At 25.4% G+C, this 14,704-nt stretch overlaps 1 protein-coding gene across 8 annotated transcripts in view; it reads left to right on the top strand.

Annotated features, from left to right (window-relative positions):
* LOC113553593 (protein vav) overlaps positions 1-14,704 on the top strand; it is a 279,163-nt gene that overhangs the window by 14,586 nt on the left and 249,873 nt on the right. For all 8 annotated transcript variants that reach the window (XM_026956989.1, XM_026956994.1, XM_026956993.1 and 5 more), the window contains exon 2: positions 10,563-10,745. In XM_026956989.1, coding sequence (XP_026812790.1) covers positions 10,622-10,745 — 124 coding nt within the window. In that variant the 5' untranslated portion in view covers positions 10,563-10,621. The remainder of the gene's footprint in view (positions 1-10,562; positions 10,746-14,704) is intronic.

Below are 14,704 nucleotides of genomic sequence, written 5' to 3'. Positions count from 1 at the left end.
AGTTAAAAAATATTTTTTTTTTACTACGTTAATTTTAATTAATACTGATGTTAAATATACAATACGTCAGTGGTGGATTAAGGGGTGGGGGTGCTTGGGAGCCGAAGCACCCACCGTTCCGTGTATTTTTATTAAAAATTACTAATAATTCGCCAATTTAAAAAGATAATGTATGTTAAATTGTTTTAAATTTTTATATTGCATAATTATGTTTAAATACCAAATTATTAATTTTTTTCCTCCAAATTGTACAAAATAAGTACTTTAAGACTATTATTATTAACAAAATAGCACCCCCCCCCCCATAAAAAAATCCTAGATCCGCCACTGCAATACGTTAAAGTATTTGTAAAACTTGTAATAACAATTGTTTTAATTAATTGTTTGATAGATATCAAACTCTTATTTGACTCAATAAAAGTTAAGGATACCATGTGTGATTTACGTAAAAACTAAAACTAATATTTTATTTTGCTGTGTAAGCAGAAAATAATGCATTAAAAAGTAAGGCTATTCAATCTAGGAAGATAGTACGCACTTGAAAAATCAAACGTCTACCTCTATACAAAGAAACTTGAAGATAAAATATATATAATTTATAATTACACTTTACTTAAAAGTACTTAAGCCTTTTTCATCTTAAGAATCCAAAAAAGATTGCTGATTTAGCAAATATAGAGAATACCTTTGTGTGCATGTCAGTCTGGTTCAATGTCATTCAACACTTAACCAACGGATTGAAATAAAAAGAACATTTTTTTTATTAGAATTAAATTATATTAATAATACATTTTTAAAGGTAACATTACAGTAACGTATATTTTTTTCTGGAATTTTAAGTCAAAATAAAATGTAGAAAATGTCATTAAATAATTTCAAGAATAAACAGTTGCTAATGTTGCTATATGTGGCCAAGATTAAAGACTAGATTTGATTCATATCCATTTACGTCATTTCATATTCAAATCTATAAAGGTGTATTTTTTTTTAGTTATTTATAAAATATTTGGCCAGGTGCAATATTATTATTAACTTGCTATTTTGGTAACTTCAGGTCTAATCAGATAATTGGCTTTTAATTGATATACGATTTAAAATTTGAGTTTGTCTTAATAATAATATATATTTTTATTGATTTAAAATACTATCCGTTAACTCATTTTAGTGAATAAATGTATAAAAGTACTAACATATAAAAATAATTCTTATTTATTCAGATATGATTAAACTTGTATACTGCATATTTTTTATTCGTAATAACAGAACAATCAAAATTGCATTGAATGAAAATATATACATATAGAATTGTTAACTGAAAAACGTGTATCCAAAGTTGTTGATGTTTAAGATTTGTTCAAGATCTGTTGAAGTGTCATTCGAACTATTTAAAATTAATATTAATAGTAATAAAAGTTTAGAATATTTAAACTTTTGTTTGGTTTTCGGATAACCACTAAAGAAAATAGTTTGTACATATTGTAAATGAACGAAAAATAATTTTAATTTATAAAGTATTTTAGGTATACTTTTGACATTTTATTATTTTTACTTAAATTATTTATTTATATCAAAGTAAATAACTTTTAAATGTTCGACAAATCTATATTAAACGTATTGATATTACCTATTTTAAAAGTTTATAACGAATCATCTAATATCTCATTTTTTCAATAATACGTTACTTTCACGATTCTTAATGCCGCGGAAGTATTATGGATGGTATTCGAAATATGTTTTTTTCTGGTAACTTTGTTTAAGTCATTAGTAAAGTTAGTGCTTGAAAAATTGTATTTATTTATTTTATCAGTTTTATACGAATATTATTTTTTGGAATTGCTAAATATTACTTAGCTCAACGTATTGTAATAAGATACGATCATATTTGTTTAAATTTATACTATAAAAAATCTGTTTCCAACGTTTCAACCCGCAAAACAGTATTGTAAAAATAATATAATTTTATTTGAATAAAATATATAGTCGACACAATTTAATTCATTGAAATAAATCAAAAATAAATATTTTACATAATATACTACAGAAATATTATGTTTCTAATTTCAAAATTATTTTTGATCATGTTTGATTTACGTACTTTCATCATAAATTAGAAAAATAATAGCCTATTACAACACCACTCATTTAAAATGGGACTCAATAGTAACTCACATTGCCCCCTATCCAACTGCGGTGGGGATTACTGCGACTTCCCACTCCTGCTCCTTATTGTTCATATTTCTCTCTCCAAAGAACTCAGTTAAAGTCTGTTTTTTCTACTTTCAGTATCAAATTCTTCATCGTTAATGATCTCTTAGCTAATTATGTACGTATACATATTATGATAATTTTTTTACTTTAATATGGCTTTGAAATTTAATAGTGTAAGTTTTACTGATATATATATATAATATATATAATTGTAAATGATATGTTCCTATTATAATATCCTTGTTAAATTCTTATAAAAAAAAAAAAAAAAAATAAACAATAATAATTTTATTAAAATTACATGTATAATAAATTAATAACCTAATCTAACCTATATATATATATATATTATAAAAACTTTAATTATATTAGTTTATGTTTGCCTCAAAGAACTATTGGTAAAATGACAATATATAGTTTAGAATAAATTGTAAGACAGCGGTCAGTGTACATTAATATTAGATTACGCTATTTAGGGTATAATTTAATTTTAAAGGAGGACTAAAATGAGTACCTAATCCGTGTTGTTTTTGACAGTCGTTACTTACAAGAGTAAGACCTAGTCTAGTTTGAACAAGTGGACACTGTCAAGTTAAATTTGTTAGATAGTGTTATATAATATTTTATCCGAATTATATTTTAATAATAATAAAAATAAAACTATAATACATTTTTAAATTGAATTTGATTTTCGAACTTACTATTTTTTTTCGCACTAAATTGAAATACCCAATCGACAAATTTCCGATCGAACTTAGGACTAACGTTGATGTTCTTGAAGTATTTTTTACACTGTTTCTTATGTATGGATAATTTAAATATTTCGTATTTATTACCACAAATTTAAATGAAAATGCTTACTTTGATCCCTGAAGCCATTAAAAATAATTTACTTTGTGATGGTTTGATTTTATATGAAATATTCAATAAGATATTTGAATATTAAAATTATATTTCTATATTTCTATAACTATATTCTGACGAGAAAAACAAGGCAGTTTTAAAATAGTTATTTTTAACAGCTGCAACATATGCTGCCGAGTTTACCCAATATATCCGCGATCTTTTTAGACCGTGTAGACAAGTAGTAGTTATTTTAACTGAAATTGCAAATGCATTTGATACTGTTAACCACGAAGTTATAGTATAGTATATACTCTCGACCAGCTAATGACAGCTAGTCCAGCTAATTTGTTCAATTGAATTCATTAATAATCCAATAGTAGTAAAGTTTCGATAGTTGATCCTTGTAGATTCGCCACTGGCTAGTTTTGCGCACTATACTGGTATTTCTATAAATACTTTTTACGTGTGATATCGTATCTCACGCCAGTAAAGCGGTGACGTCTGGTGGCATCCGGCACAGCTCTGGAAAACCTAATGCAGTGGCGTGTCCAGCACAAAGTAATTGGGTAGGCCAGTTTTGTTCTGTGTGTTTATAACTATTATTGCCTATTAGGGACGATTTATAAGATACGGGTATGATAATAATATTTAATAATAAATAATAATAATATTAATACTTTATAATAACATTTTTAATAAAAAAAAACCAAACAGTCAAATAAAAATTTGGTAGGCCTGGGCCTAGTTGGCCTACCCTGTAAACACGCCACTGACCTAGCGTCGCATAGGAAGACTAGCGATGCGGAGGAAAACTGAATGTTACACAGGAAGACCCCGGTGGTGTTGGTGACTATAATTGTTGTTGTTATCGATCGTCGTTACGTTCCAACATTGTGAGGACTGAGGAAATGCCTGGCTTCGATCGTTGACCGTTATCGTTGGTTGTTGTTTTTTACGGTTTATTGCTTTTGATTTTGTTGGCGCTTATTTGATTAGTTATAATTTATAATAAACTAGTTTGCTTTAGTATTCCAATATAATATGTATAGCTTATCATTATATATGAAATTGTTACGTGTAAAACAAACATTACGATATAATAATAATTTATTGTTATTATCGAATGTGCATATGACCATCAAGAATATATCGATCGGGAAATTTTATACATGTTTTATCTTATTGACACCGGTATATGCCATCAGTCAGACCCGCGCTTCACATAATACATAGTTTTGTTCGCACGGCGGGAAGTTAGTAGCGCCATTGTACGCCTCACGACGTCAAACGTACCAGTATGTGACAATCGGTATGCTAAGATGCCGATTGAATCGATTGATTGTTCAACATTATTCTTTGGAAGCACATTGATCACGTATTTACAAATACTCAGTTTAGTGAGGCAGTATGCTGGGTCGGTTATGTTTGATAAATGTCACCTAGTCTTATACTACTCATTAGTCTGATCTGTAATAGAATATGAATCTGTAGTGTTGAAAATCGCTTTCTTAAAATGATTGCTCGATATATGAATATAAAACACGAACTATATAATTACAATTCCATTTTAACTATACTTAGAATATCAATACTATTGAGTTATGTAGGGTATAGGGATAATGTTAGTGTTAAGTTTTTAAGTACTATTATTTTTGAATCAATTAAAACATTTAAAACACCAATTTTATCATCTATATTGGAATTTTGAATACTGTAAGTACAAGAGCTCGGGAGCAATATCATATACCCACGGTAAGCTATAAAAAAAAAACTACCCTTATAGATATTGTCTACACTAACATAACAAAACTAAAAATGTATTTGATACTGCTAACCATTCAATTTTCATTAACAAAGTAATTTATTTTTGTTTGCAAACCTATTTTATCATGGTTATCATATTATCTAACTAATCGTTTACAATTGATGAAAATAAATAATATAATATTTAAAAATTAAATGCATTATCATCTGGTGTACTACAAAGTGGGCATTTAACACCTATGTTGTTTTTAATTTTTATAAACAATATTTTTCCAGACATGAATAATTCTAAATGTATATTTATTTAATTCTGTTGACACAAATAAAACTTTTTTATTTTTAAATAGAGGATTCTAATTAAAAAAAAAATATTTATGTCCGCGATTTAGGAGTGGTATTATCAAACAATCTAAGCTTCATTGAAAATATTAACTTAATTTGTTGTAATGTTATTAGTATTTTTTAAAAAGAAACTGTTCTGATATTAACAGCCCTAATTGTTTAATTATTATATTAGTAAGATTTTAATTTTAATGTGGTTCAGTTATTTGGAGCTCAACTCAAGTTGAACTTAAAAATAAATTACAAAAAAAATTTAGACGTTATTTAGTATGATTGTATATAAAATCGACAAGCAGGTAAAACAGTTGAGGACATCGCTATAAAGTGCTATATATTTATTAATTTAATCATAAATTATTAAATAAAAAAATTTACTTCCCAGAACTAATAGAACATATTTTTTTTAAATTTAGGTAAAGTCATTTTTCTAAGTACAACCCATTGCAACCCATTTTGTAATTACATTTATGATCAGTGGCTTATTTATAGGTGAGGGTGGTGGATGAGGATGTTGGAGTTTCCACCCTCCACGAAAAAAAAAAATAATTTTAAGACTTTCAATTTTAAACATGTCAATATTCGATAACATAATTATTGGTTTTTTTTTTGAAAATTCTGCACAACCGAACTATCGACTATTCTTGATTATCCAATTTTACTTGTATACCTATTATCAATTATGCTATTCACAAGTTTGGACGAATGCCGACGACACTTAAGGTGTAGTATTTGAAGAGTATTAAAATAGTACTGAAATTGAGCTAATAAAGAAAAAATTAAAAATATTGAATTATTTTTTAAATCAAACGAAGTGAAGATCATTATTATTATGGATTATGTTTAAAGCATTTATTACCACGTATTCATTAAATCGGTATATTTAATTTTATAATTAATAAATTACAAATATTAAGCTACAAACAACTATTATGCCATTATTATTTTGTTGTATTTTAAACTTAGATAATAGTTTTATAATTTTTGAATTTATTATATCAATTTTATTTATATTAATTATATTATAAAAATATAATTAAATAAGAATATAAGCTCAAAAATTATGTTAAAATAATTACTATAAATTATTATAATAGAAAAAAGTAACTCAAGTTGATGTTCCAACACCGTCTATATCAAAAATAAATTTTACATGTACCTCCAGCTGACTTTATAACTGATGTTAATAATTTCAGTTGAAATAATATTGCATTTTTTATTAATAACAGTTTACAACTTTCTGAAATGAATGATATATTAATTAATCTTTGGAAACCAGATCGAATATTTGTATTTTGAATAAGTGGAAATTATTTCACTATTATGACATCCCCCCTTCAAAAAATAAAAATAAAATAAGTTTGTAAATTCGCCACTGTCTATAATTTTGACTTTTCCACAATTATATATTATTAAATTAAAATAAGATATAAAATATTAATTCATCATGGTATACTTATCATTATTTTACTAATCTATAATTTGATTTTTAATTTTTATCTCAGTCTGTGTATTATTAAATTGTTGATGTGTGTATGCTACTATTCTAACAATATTATTTTATAGGTATCTGAATTCAAATAATCTATTATTACATGTTGAGTATCATCTAACGTTGAATAATACTTATTTGTATATATTCTTGAAATATTGTTAATTTGAATCTGTATTCTGTATACTGACAGATATATTATAGTTGTCTGTTGTAATTTATTGTACTATATTACCCTTAGAGGGTCTTATCTAATAAGATGAATAAAATAAATAAATACATAATACGGTCATTACAATAGTAAAATGTAGGTACACTGAGAAATTTCTAAAATCAGAATTTGGATAAAAGTTGTACATAAAAAACGGAAACATGTTAAAAATCGCGCTGTATTATGTATTTAAAGCGTTAAGCCTCGAATATGATTTCTATGCATATTGACACGCGTGCATCGGCCCGACCATAATAATTGGCTTAAACGTCCGTTTAAAATGTTACGATCACCTTGTATTTTCAACGTGTACAATAATGCTATTAATATAATAAATCAATTGTATTATGTAATTGTGTAGTGTCTTTAAGACAGCCAGCAGCTGAAGAAGTCGTGACGCGCTTCTCGCGAAATCCTTTTGATTTTCAATAGTAATTGTCGATTGTTACCGAAGTCGCATGCACACGTTTGAATTAGAGAATAACTAGACTAAATGTCTAATTAATATACTGTTGTGTTTACATTATACATATATACATATCATGTAATATAATAAGTTTATTATATATACACTTCAACACTGTTCGTATAATATTGTATAGGTGGGTACCTATTATAATTTAACAGAAATATTGTATATTATAGTATTACAACTATTATAATAATTATTAATGGTATTATTATCATTGTCATCGTCGTATTGACCGAGTAAACAATGAAATTAGAATCGGTGGTGTCGCAACGCTACATAAGATTTAGGAATGCGAAACGGAAAATGATTAATGCAAACTGTACCGTTATTACATTTGTCATATAATACATAATAATAATTATAAATATATTATCTATATCTCTCGTTATGTATATAAGTATTCACAAATGTATACATGTAAGCGGGTTGCAATGAGTTTACTGCAGCAAAAGGGGCAGAATGATACCATTATAATGTGCGTGCGTGTTATCCAGCACACAAAGGCTTCTCTAACGTCATCGCCTCAAGGACATGAAAAGTCCTTTACTGTGGTCGTCGTCGTACACATTACCAACAGACATCGGACACCGTCTTTTGCATTCCCTTAAATTGTTTTTCGTACCGTATATTATACTTTACATGTATCATGTATATGCATCATACGCATCATGTTTATCATGACCTGAAAAATGCTAATTCGTATGTGTAGTGTACTAGTAAGTGTTATGTTTTTATTGCCATTTTTCTTTCTTGTACTCGTACGTCCCCTGTGGATACGGTTGAAAAAAGATAACGTCAGTCTTAAGCGAACTACCACATATTGTATGAAAGTTATTTCTTTCTTTTTCTTCATCTCCTACATTTTTTTCTGGTAGTACCTACACTTATTATTCTTCTTCTTCTCATCATCAGTTTTTATACGCCTGAATACGATTGGGTCATCGTTATGTGTATAGGATAATAGCTGTCATATTATGTGTATAAAAATAAAAATCGCTTAGGTCGAAAAGTAAACAATTATGTTACATGTAATCGGGAGGAAAAAAAATTAAAGCATCATAGGAACTGGCTTTTTTCCGCTAAAAATTATATTATAAACAATATTTTATATAGCTGGTTTAACGTCATATAGTGCACGGCCATATTATGAATTCAAATGGTAATCGATTATGATGTTGTTTAACCATAATTATTTCTAAATAAATATTTTATTATTTAAGCAGAATATTAAAAATAATATGTCCCATACTATCGTAAACATTAACAATATATAGAACGATTCTTTTATCAAACAATTATTAAACTCATTATTTTAAAATCAGGGAAACTATAAATAAACAATTTTAAAATATGTTAGTTTTTTTTTAAATTATTTTTTTTTATAATTTTCAGTCTAAATGAAACATTTTTATGGTATTTTTATATTTATTAATATTTTTTATTATTATAATTTATTTTTTTTACTTTTTTTAATGGTAATATAAATTTGTAATCTTATATTCTGAAGTAGAATATTTTTTTCGAGTATTTCAATAAAAGTCAAAATTTGGACTAGTAGTGTATGAGATAAGTACTTAAAGTATAGGTAAGCGGAGTAGTACACCAATATTTTGCATGCAACCCCGTACCTCTCCACACTTCTTAACAACATTTTAAATATTTATAACTCTCGTCAAAAGCTACTTGTACAAATTATGGTTTTTATGTATTAAAATGCTCCGAAAAATATTCTGTTTCAGAATTTGTAACTAAAAATGTATATTATTATTTTAAAAAGAAAAACCTTGAAAAATTATAACGATAGAAAATATAATTAAAAAAAAAAAATTGGTTTTATTTCGACTAAAGATTATGTAAAAATGTTGTTGAAAACGTTAATAGATATTGAAATAATAACGAGTATTGATCGATAAAAGAATCACCCAGTGAATTATCATATTCTGTTGTAAAAGCCGTTTCGGGGGCGTAAAGGCAATCAGAATGGTAATTTCGTACAACTTAACTTAATCCCTCTGGTTTTGTGCCGACAGTTGTTGTTATACTCTAACATGCTCCAAATGGCTTTTCTCTCTAATTAAGTCCAACTACCGTACTTTTGCACGTATGCATGTGTAAATATGTGCAAATATAGAAACATGTTACCTACACGTGGCTGTATTTATAGCCATGGATAATAAGAAGATATATTAATTTGCATGAATCATGTTTACCGTGGCTTATAAATTTCCCGCAATTTACTTTTTTACAGTTGCGAGCTGTGAAAAATAAAAAAATTTAACGACATTTTTTACAGTGAGTAATTTATTCTTAAAAATAATTCTGTTGAAGCACATAATACACTATAATAAAACAATATTATTCTACCATTTCTACCAGTTTTGCATCGATGAAATGTAGCATTTTATGCTCATATTTTGGTGTTATTATAAATGTATAAAACGTCAAAGAAGTTATATAACCACTATTCTTTTAATATTAATATTTTGTTCAAATCAGAATATTATTTATGTTAATTTTACCATAATATATATATACATATAAAAACTTACTTTATTACTGAAATGCCTTAAAAAGTAGATAAGTACGTCTTACTGGTTAAGTAATGGCTGTACATATTTGTATTATTTTAATTATCTGTATATATCTCATTAAATAAAGTAATTATAAATAAGTACAATTATTATAAATTGTGAAGGATTCATTGGTATTTTTATTACCAAACAAAATACGATGATATATTTGATAATTGGTTGTTATAATAATTATTTGGGACGACTGAAATAAAATATTAAATATAGCTATCAGGTTAAGACAATCACATACATATTATATACAATTACACATACATTTTTTTTTATATAAACGTGGGTTTTAAAAAATAAAAAAAAACAAATAGATACCGGAATGTTATATTAGTTATTATTTTAATATTCATAGTATATGTCACGTATTATACGGCAATTGGTAACCTTAAAAGATATTAGATTCGTGTAGTTTCAGTATTCACAGAGTTCTTATATGACATTTATCCTAAGACTCGTAGTGTAAATATTGTATCGATTATTTTAACCTTAAGGTCTATTATTTCGTATATTTAGCTATTTTTTTCTATCATGGAGACAGCCGCTTTCGCTAAGGCGTTTGTAACAATATGTATATTATTATTATTACTCGCTAAATGACTTAATATACCATATTTAATATTTTGTTTTATTTTTGTTTATATTTAGATATATCGCTTTAAAACAGTACAGGACTGCGAGTCCATCGCCATGTTGCGCTTCGAAGCATGTATGTCATCTTCCCGGCGGACGAAGTCGTACAGCTGTCATTCGGTCGACCCACAACCCGTCAGCGTCAACAGCAGCGGTCTGGTCAACGTTGCTATTGCAACCAACACCGTACTGTCCCAGGTGAAAATAAACTAAATATATAATTAAATACCTATCCATGAAGTATTATTTTTTGTTTTTACAAACATTGATGATTAAAAAAATATTGATTTATCACTTACAAATTACAATTTACAGTTGCTCTTTAAACTTGTTTAGTTATAAATAAATTTACATATTATGTACTACAATTTATAATTATTCATAAAAAATGTTGAATAATTCTATAGATAACTCTATAAATACTAATAAAAGTTTATGTATTTTTGATTATCATTACAACATATTTTTTTTTTAATTTTAATTAATATATGAAAACTAGCGAGTACGAGCTTATACAACACTTGACACAATTCTAATGCAATAGAACATATAATATTAAGTATTAAAAATACCCCTTAAATATATATAGGGTGTAATAGATTGAACTGACTTTTGGAATATTTTTTGTTCTAATTAATATTTTCAATTTTTTTTAATTTATCATTAAGAGACCCTAGCGCTAAATGAATAGTTTAATTTTTTTTTTTTAGTATTGAAAATAAAAAAAAAAATGAAAATTTGATTTAAATTTTTTTGGATAAATTTAAATAGCTAATTTTTGATGGTAAAAATATTTATTTAAGTCAAGTAGTTTATTTTTTAGAATTTTTTTTTTTAAATATCAATATTTTTTGATTAAATTAATTTGAAACGTAGTAACTTTTTTAAAAATATGATTTTTGAAAATTTGCCGACCTAAGTATATTTTTTAAATTATTCACTCATCATATAATATTAACATTTTTTGTCATACGTTTAAGTAGTATAGTTGTTTTTTTTTTGTCAAGTCTATCTGTTACACTCTGTATATATTATATTATACAGATAATTAAAAACCTCTTAGTGAATAAATAATCTATAGTTGACTGCATATAAATACATCTCGATTACATTTACAATTAATTGAATATTTTATAAAAGTATTTTAAATTTGTTTGTTATTAATTTTAGTATAATATTACTTCTTAATAATTTAATTTATTTAAAACTTAAAATCTAAATTGATTAAAATAACTAATAATAAAGTATAATATATTTAAAATATTTTTAATGCATCTTTGATCTCGAAGAGGATTTAAGAATATATCTAACTATTCATTTATTAGTAAACTCTAAAGGACACTGTATACTCCTTACATATAAGCCAGATGTTTAGATTCTCATGGTTTTAAGGGAACTGGACGCTTTTATAAACAGAAATACGATTGTACGAAATACATAAGTTGTATTGTTCTTGTATTTTATATACTTTTTTGGAACTCATTTATTTATGTATACGTGACATTCAACTGAAATATTTGAGTCCTTGATAATAACGATCCCCTGGGGTCCGATGCTTGAACATTTTTTCCACATTCAGATCTCTTTTCACACCACTCCAATTAGCGTGGCAAAGCAAGTGTCTCTCATAAGAACAATTTCGAAGAAAAAAAATAATATTCACTACGGTTGACGAGATCAGGTTGAAAACTACTCGTAACCTCGATAAAAAAGTGGTTTCAATCTTTATTTAAAACGAAATATTAACTTTTCTGTTTGTACCAATCAATTGATTTAGCCCTTATATTCACTTCATTGGGAACACGTGTAAAAAAACTATACTTATTCATTTATATGATTATATCGAAGAAGTAAATCTATAAATAAATAAATAATCTCATTACAAAATGTTATACCGACAATCAAAAGTGAGTGCAAATATATTAATATAATAATTGTATAACTAGTACATGTGTAAAGTAGAAGTAATAATAAAAAAAAATTGTTATACTTTTAGAATATTTTTATGTAACATTAATAATAACTATAATTATTGAATTTAGAAAAAAAATTCTAGTATTTAATTATATAATGTTTAATATTAATGCATAATACTTTACAAGAAATATGATAATATTTAGGTTCAAGCTTAATTAGTAATAAATATATTGATAATTTGGTTCATTTTATCATGTATTTATTATATTATATACTTTTTAATATGTGGTTAATCGTTACCTAATATAAACCATTTTTGATAAAATTATAATTTAAAAGTTTTGTATTAGTCGTGATTTGTGTTGATTAAAAATTTATATTTTTGGCTTTCAAAACAATTACAAATATTTTCCTGGTTATATTTACTTTCTATAATTATATAATTCCATTAGAGGTCAACCCACTGTATTAAAGTATATTTATTGTAGTTTAATAATACTATTTGCGCTAAATACATATAGGTACTCACCAGGTGAGCTTGTATGGATTTAAAGCTATACAAAAGATAAATATAGTATGAAAGTTATTAATATTACCCAGTGAAATAGAATGTTAAAGTACTAGGTTAAATTAATTATTTATATACAAAAAATAAATAATTTAAATAGCTTAATTAATTAATAAAGTCCAAGAATTTTAATTAATGTAGGAAGTTTTATAATATAATAGAATTATTCGAAATTATCAATTCTAGTGCATTATACAATTTTAATATTTTAGTTAGAAATTATCTAAATCGTGCAATCCTGTGCAAATTGATTTGACGTCAAGGTCTTATTGAATAGTTTAATAATGTGCAGATTTTTTTCTTATAGTTATTTAAAATATATTGCTAAGAAAATTTTGACTTAAGACACAAGTATTCTATGTCATTTAAACTAAAAAAAAAAAATGTAATATTTGAAAAGTGCCGTAATATTAAATTTAAAATGTCTCTGTTGGATGCAATTATGTACCTATTTTGCCTATATACTTTGCCGTGTTACACGTAGGTACTTACTACTTGAATAGTTATAATTAATAATAGACGGTCATGCAGTAAAATGTATCTTGCTACCTTGTTAATCTTGGTTTCAGGATAATGACGCAGGTACTACGCAATGTAGGACGGTGATATTTTATGTTACCGGTAACTGAATTCAAAGACCCTAACAGTTTAATGGTTGCTTCATTTGTGTTACATTTATAAAGTTTAGTACATTTCTAGTGTTATAATAATTAATAAATAATATCATTTATCATTTACTGTATAGATATTATATCCATAAAACAATTCTAAAATTTTTAAATGTAATAATTTGGTTTTATGTCTTTTACATAGTAATAATTGTTATTGTTATATTTATGGTAAAGTTACAGTATGTAAATACATTATTTTATCTATTTAAAAATATTTCAATAAAGTGCATCAAATAATAAACTACAAAATATTTAAGCAAGTATCAACACATATTTAAAATTATTTATAATGTTTATGTTTAAATTTGGTTTAACCAGATAAAAAATATTAAATTCTTTAATTTTTTTTTGTTTTTGGGTGAAACAGATTTTTTTAATTTTGTCATTTGGCGCGTTATTAAAAAGTTTATACTTTTTTTCGTTGTACAACTTTTAAGTTTTCTTTGCATATTTTATAATATTTAATAATTAATAAAAATTAAGATACTAACACAATTAGTATCATATACAGTATTTAGCATGAGTCCTAACCAATAATGGTATACATAATACGTTTTCATACCACTAGTTTATAAATAAACTTTGATATGATAATAAACAATTCATGCTCATAATAAATTTCTTTAAACGTATTCAGTAAAGCTATACACACACTAATAAATATGCCTTGTTATATGTAACAATTTACAGTAAAATTATATGTATTTTAATTTAATAATATAATGATCGTGAGGTCAGGGCATCATAAAACAAACATAAAATTCGAACAAAAATCAAATGGTAAAATGCTGATTTCCTTACAGGTCTACACTATCATACTATGTTTTAACATTATTATAAAAATATTATTTTCTATCTAAATTATAGAAATTATATAAAAATGTATATTAAATTAACCTTATTTTAACATTAATGTAAGTAATAGACAGAATATTAATATTTTTTTCATTAAAATTGGCGATAATAAAATGTTTAAAGTATTTTTTTTTTTATATACATCG

This window comes from Rhopalosiphum maidis, chromosome 2 (genome assembly GCF_003676215.2).
Source record: "Rhopalosiphum maidis isolate BTI-1 chromosome 2, ASM367621v3, whole genome shotgun sequence".
Classification (NCBI taxonomy): Eukaryota; Metazoa; Arthropoda; class Insecta; order Hemiptera; family Aphididae; genus Rhopalosiphum; species Rhopalosiphum maidis.
This window is presented reverse-complemented; position numbering and strand designations above follow the sequence as displayed.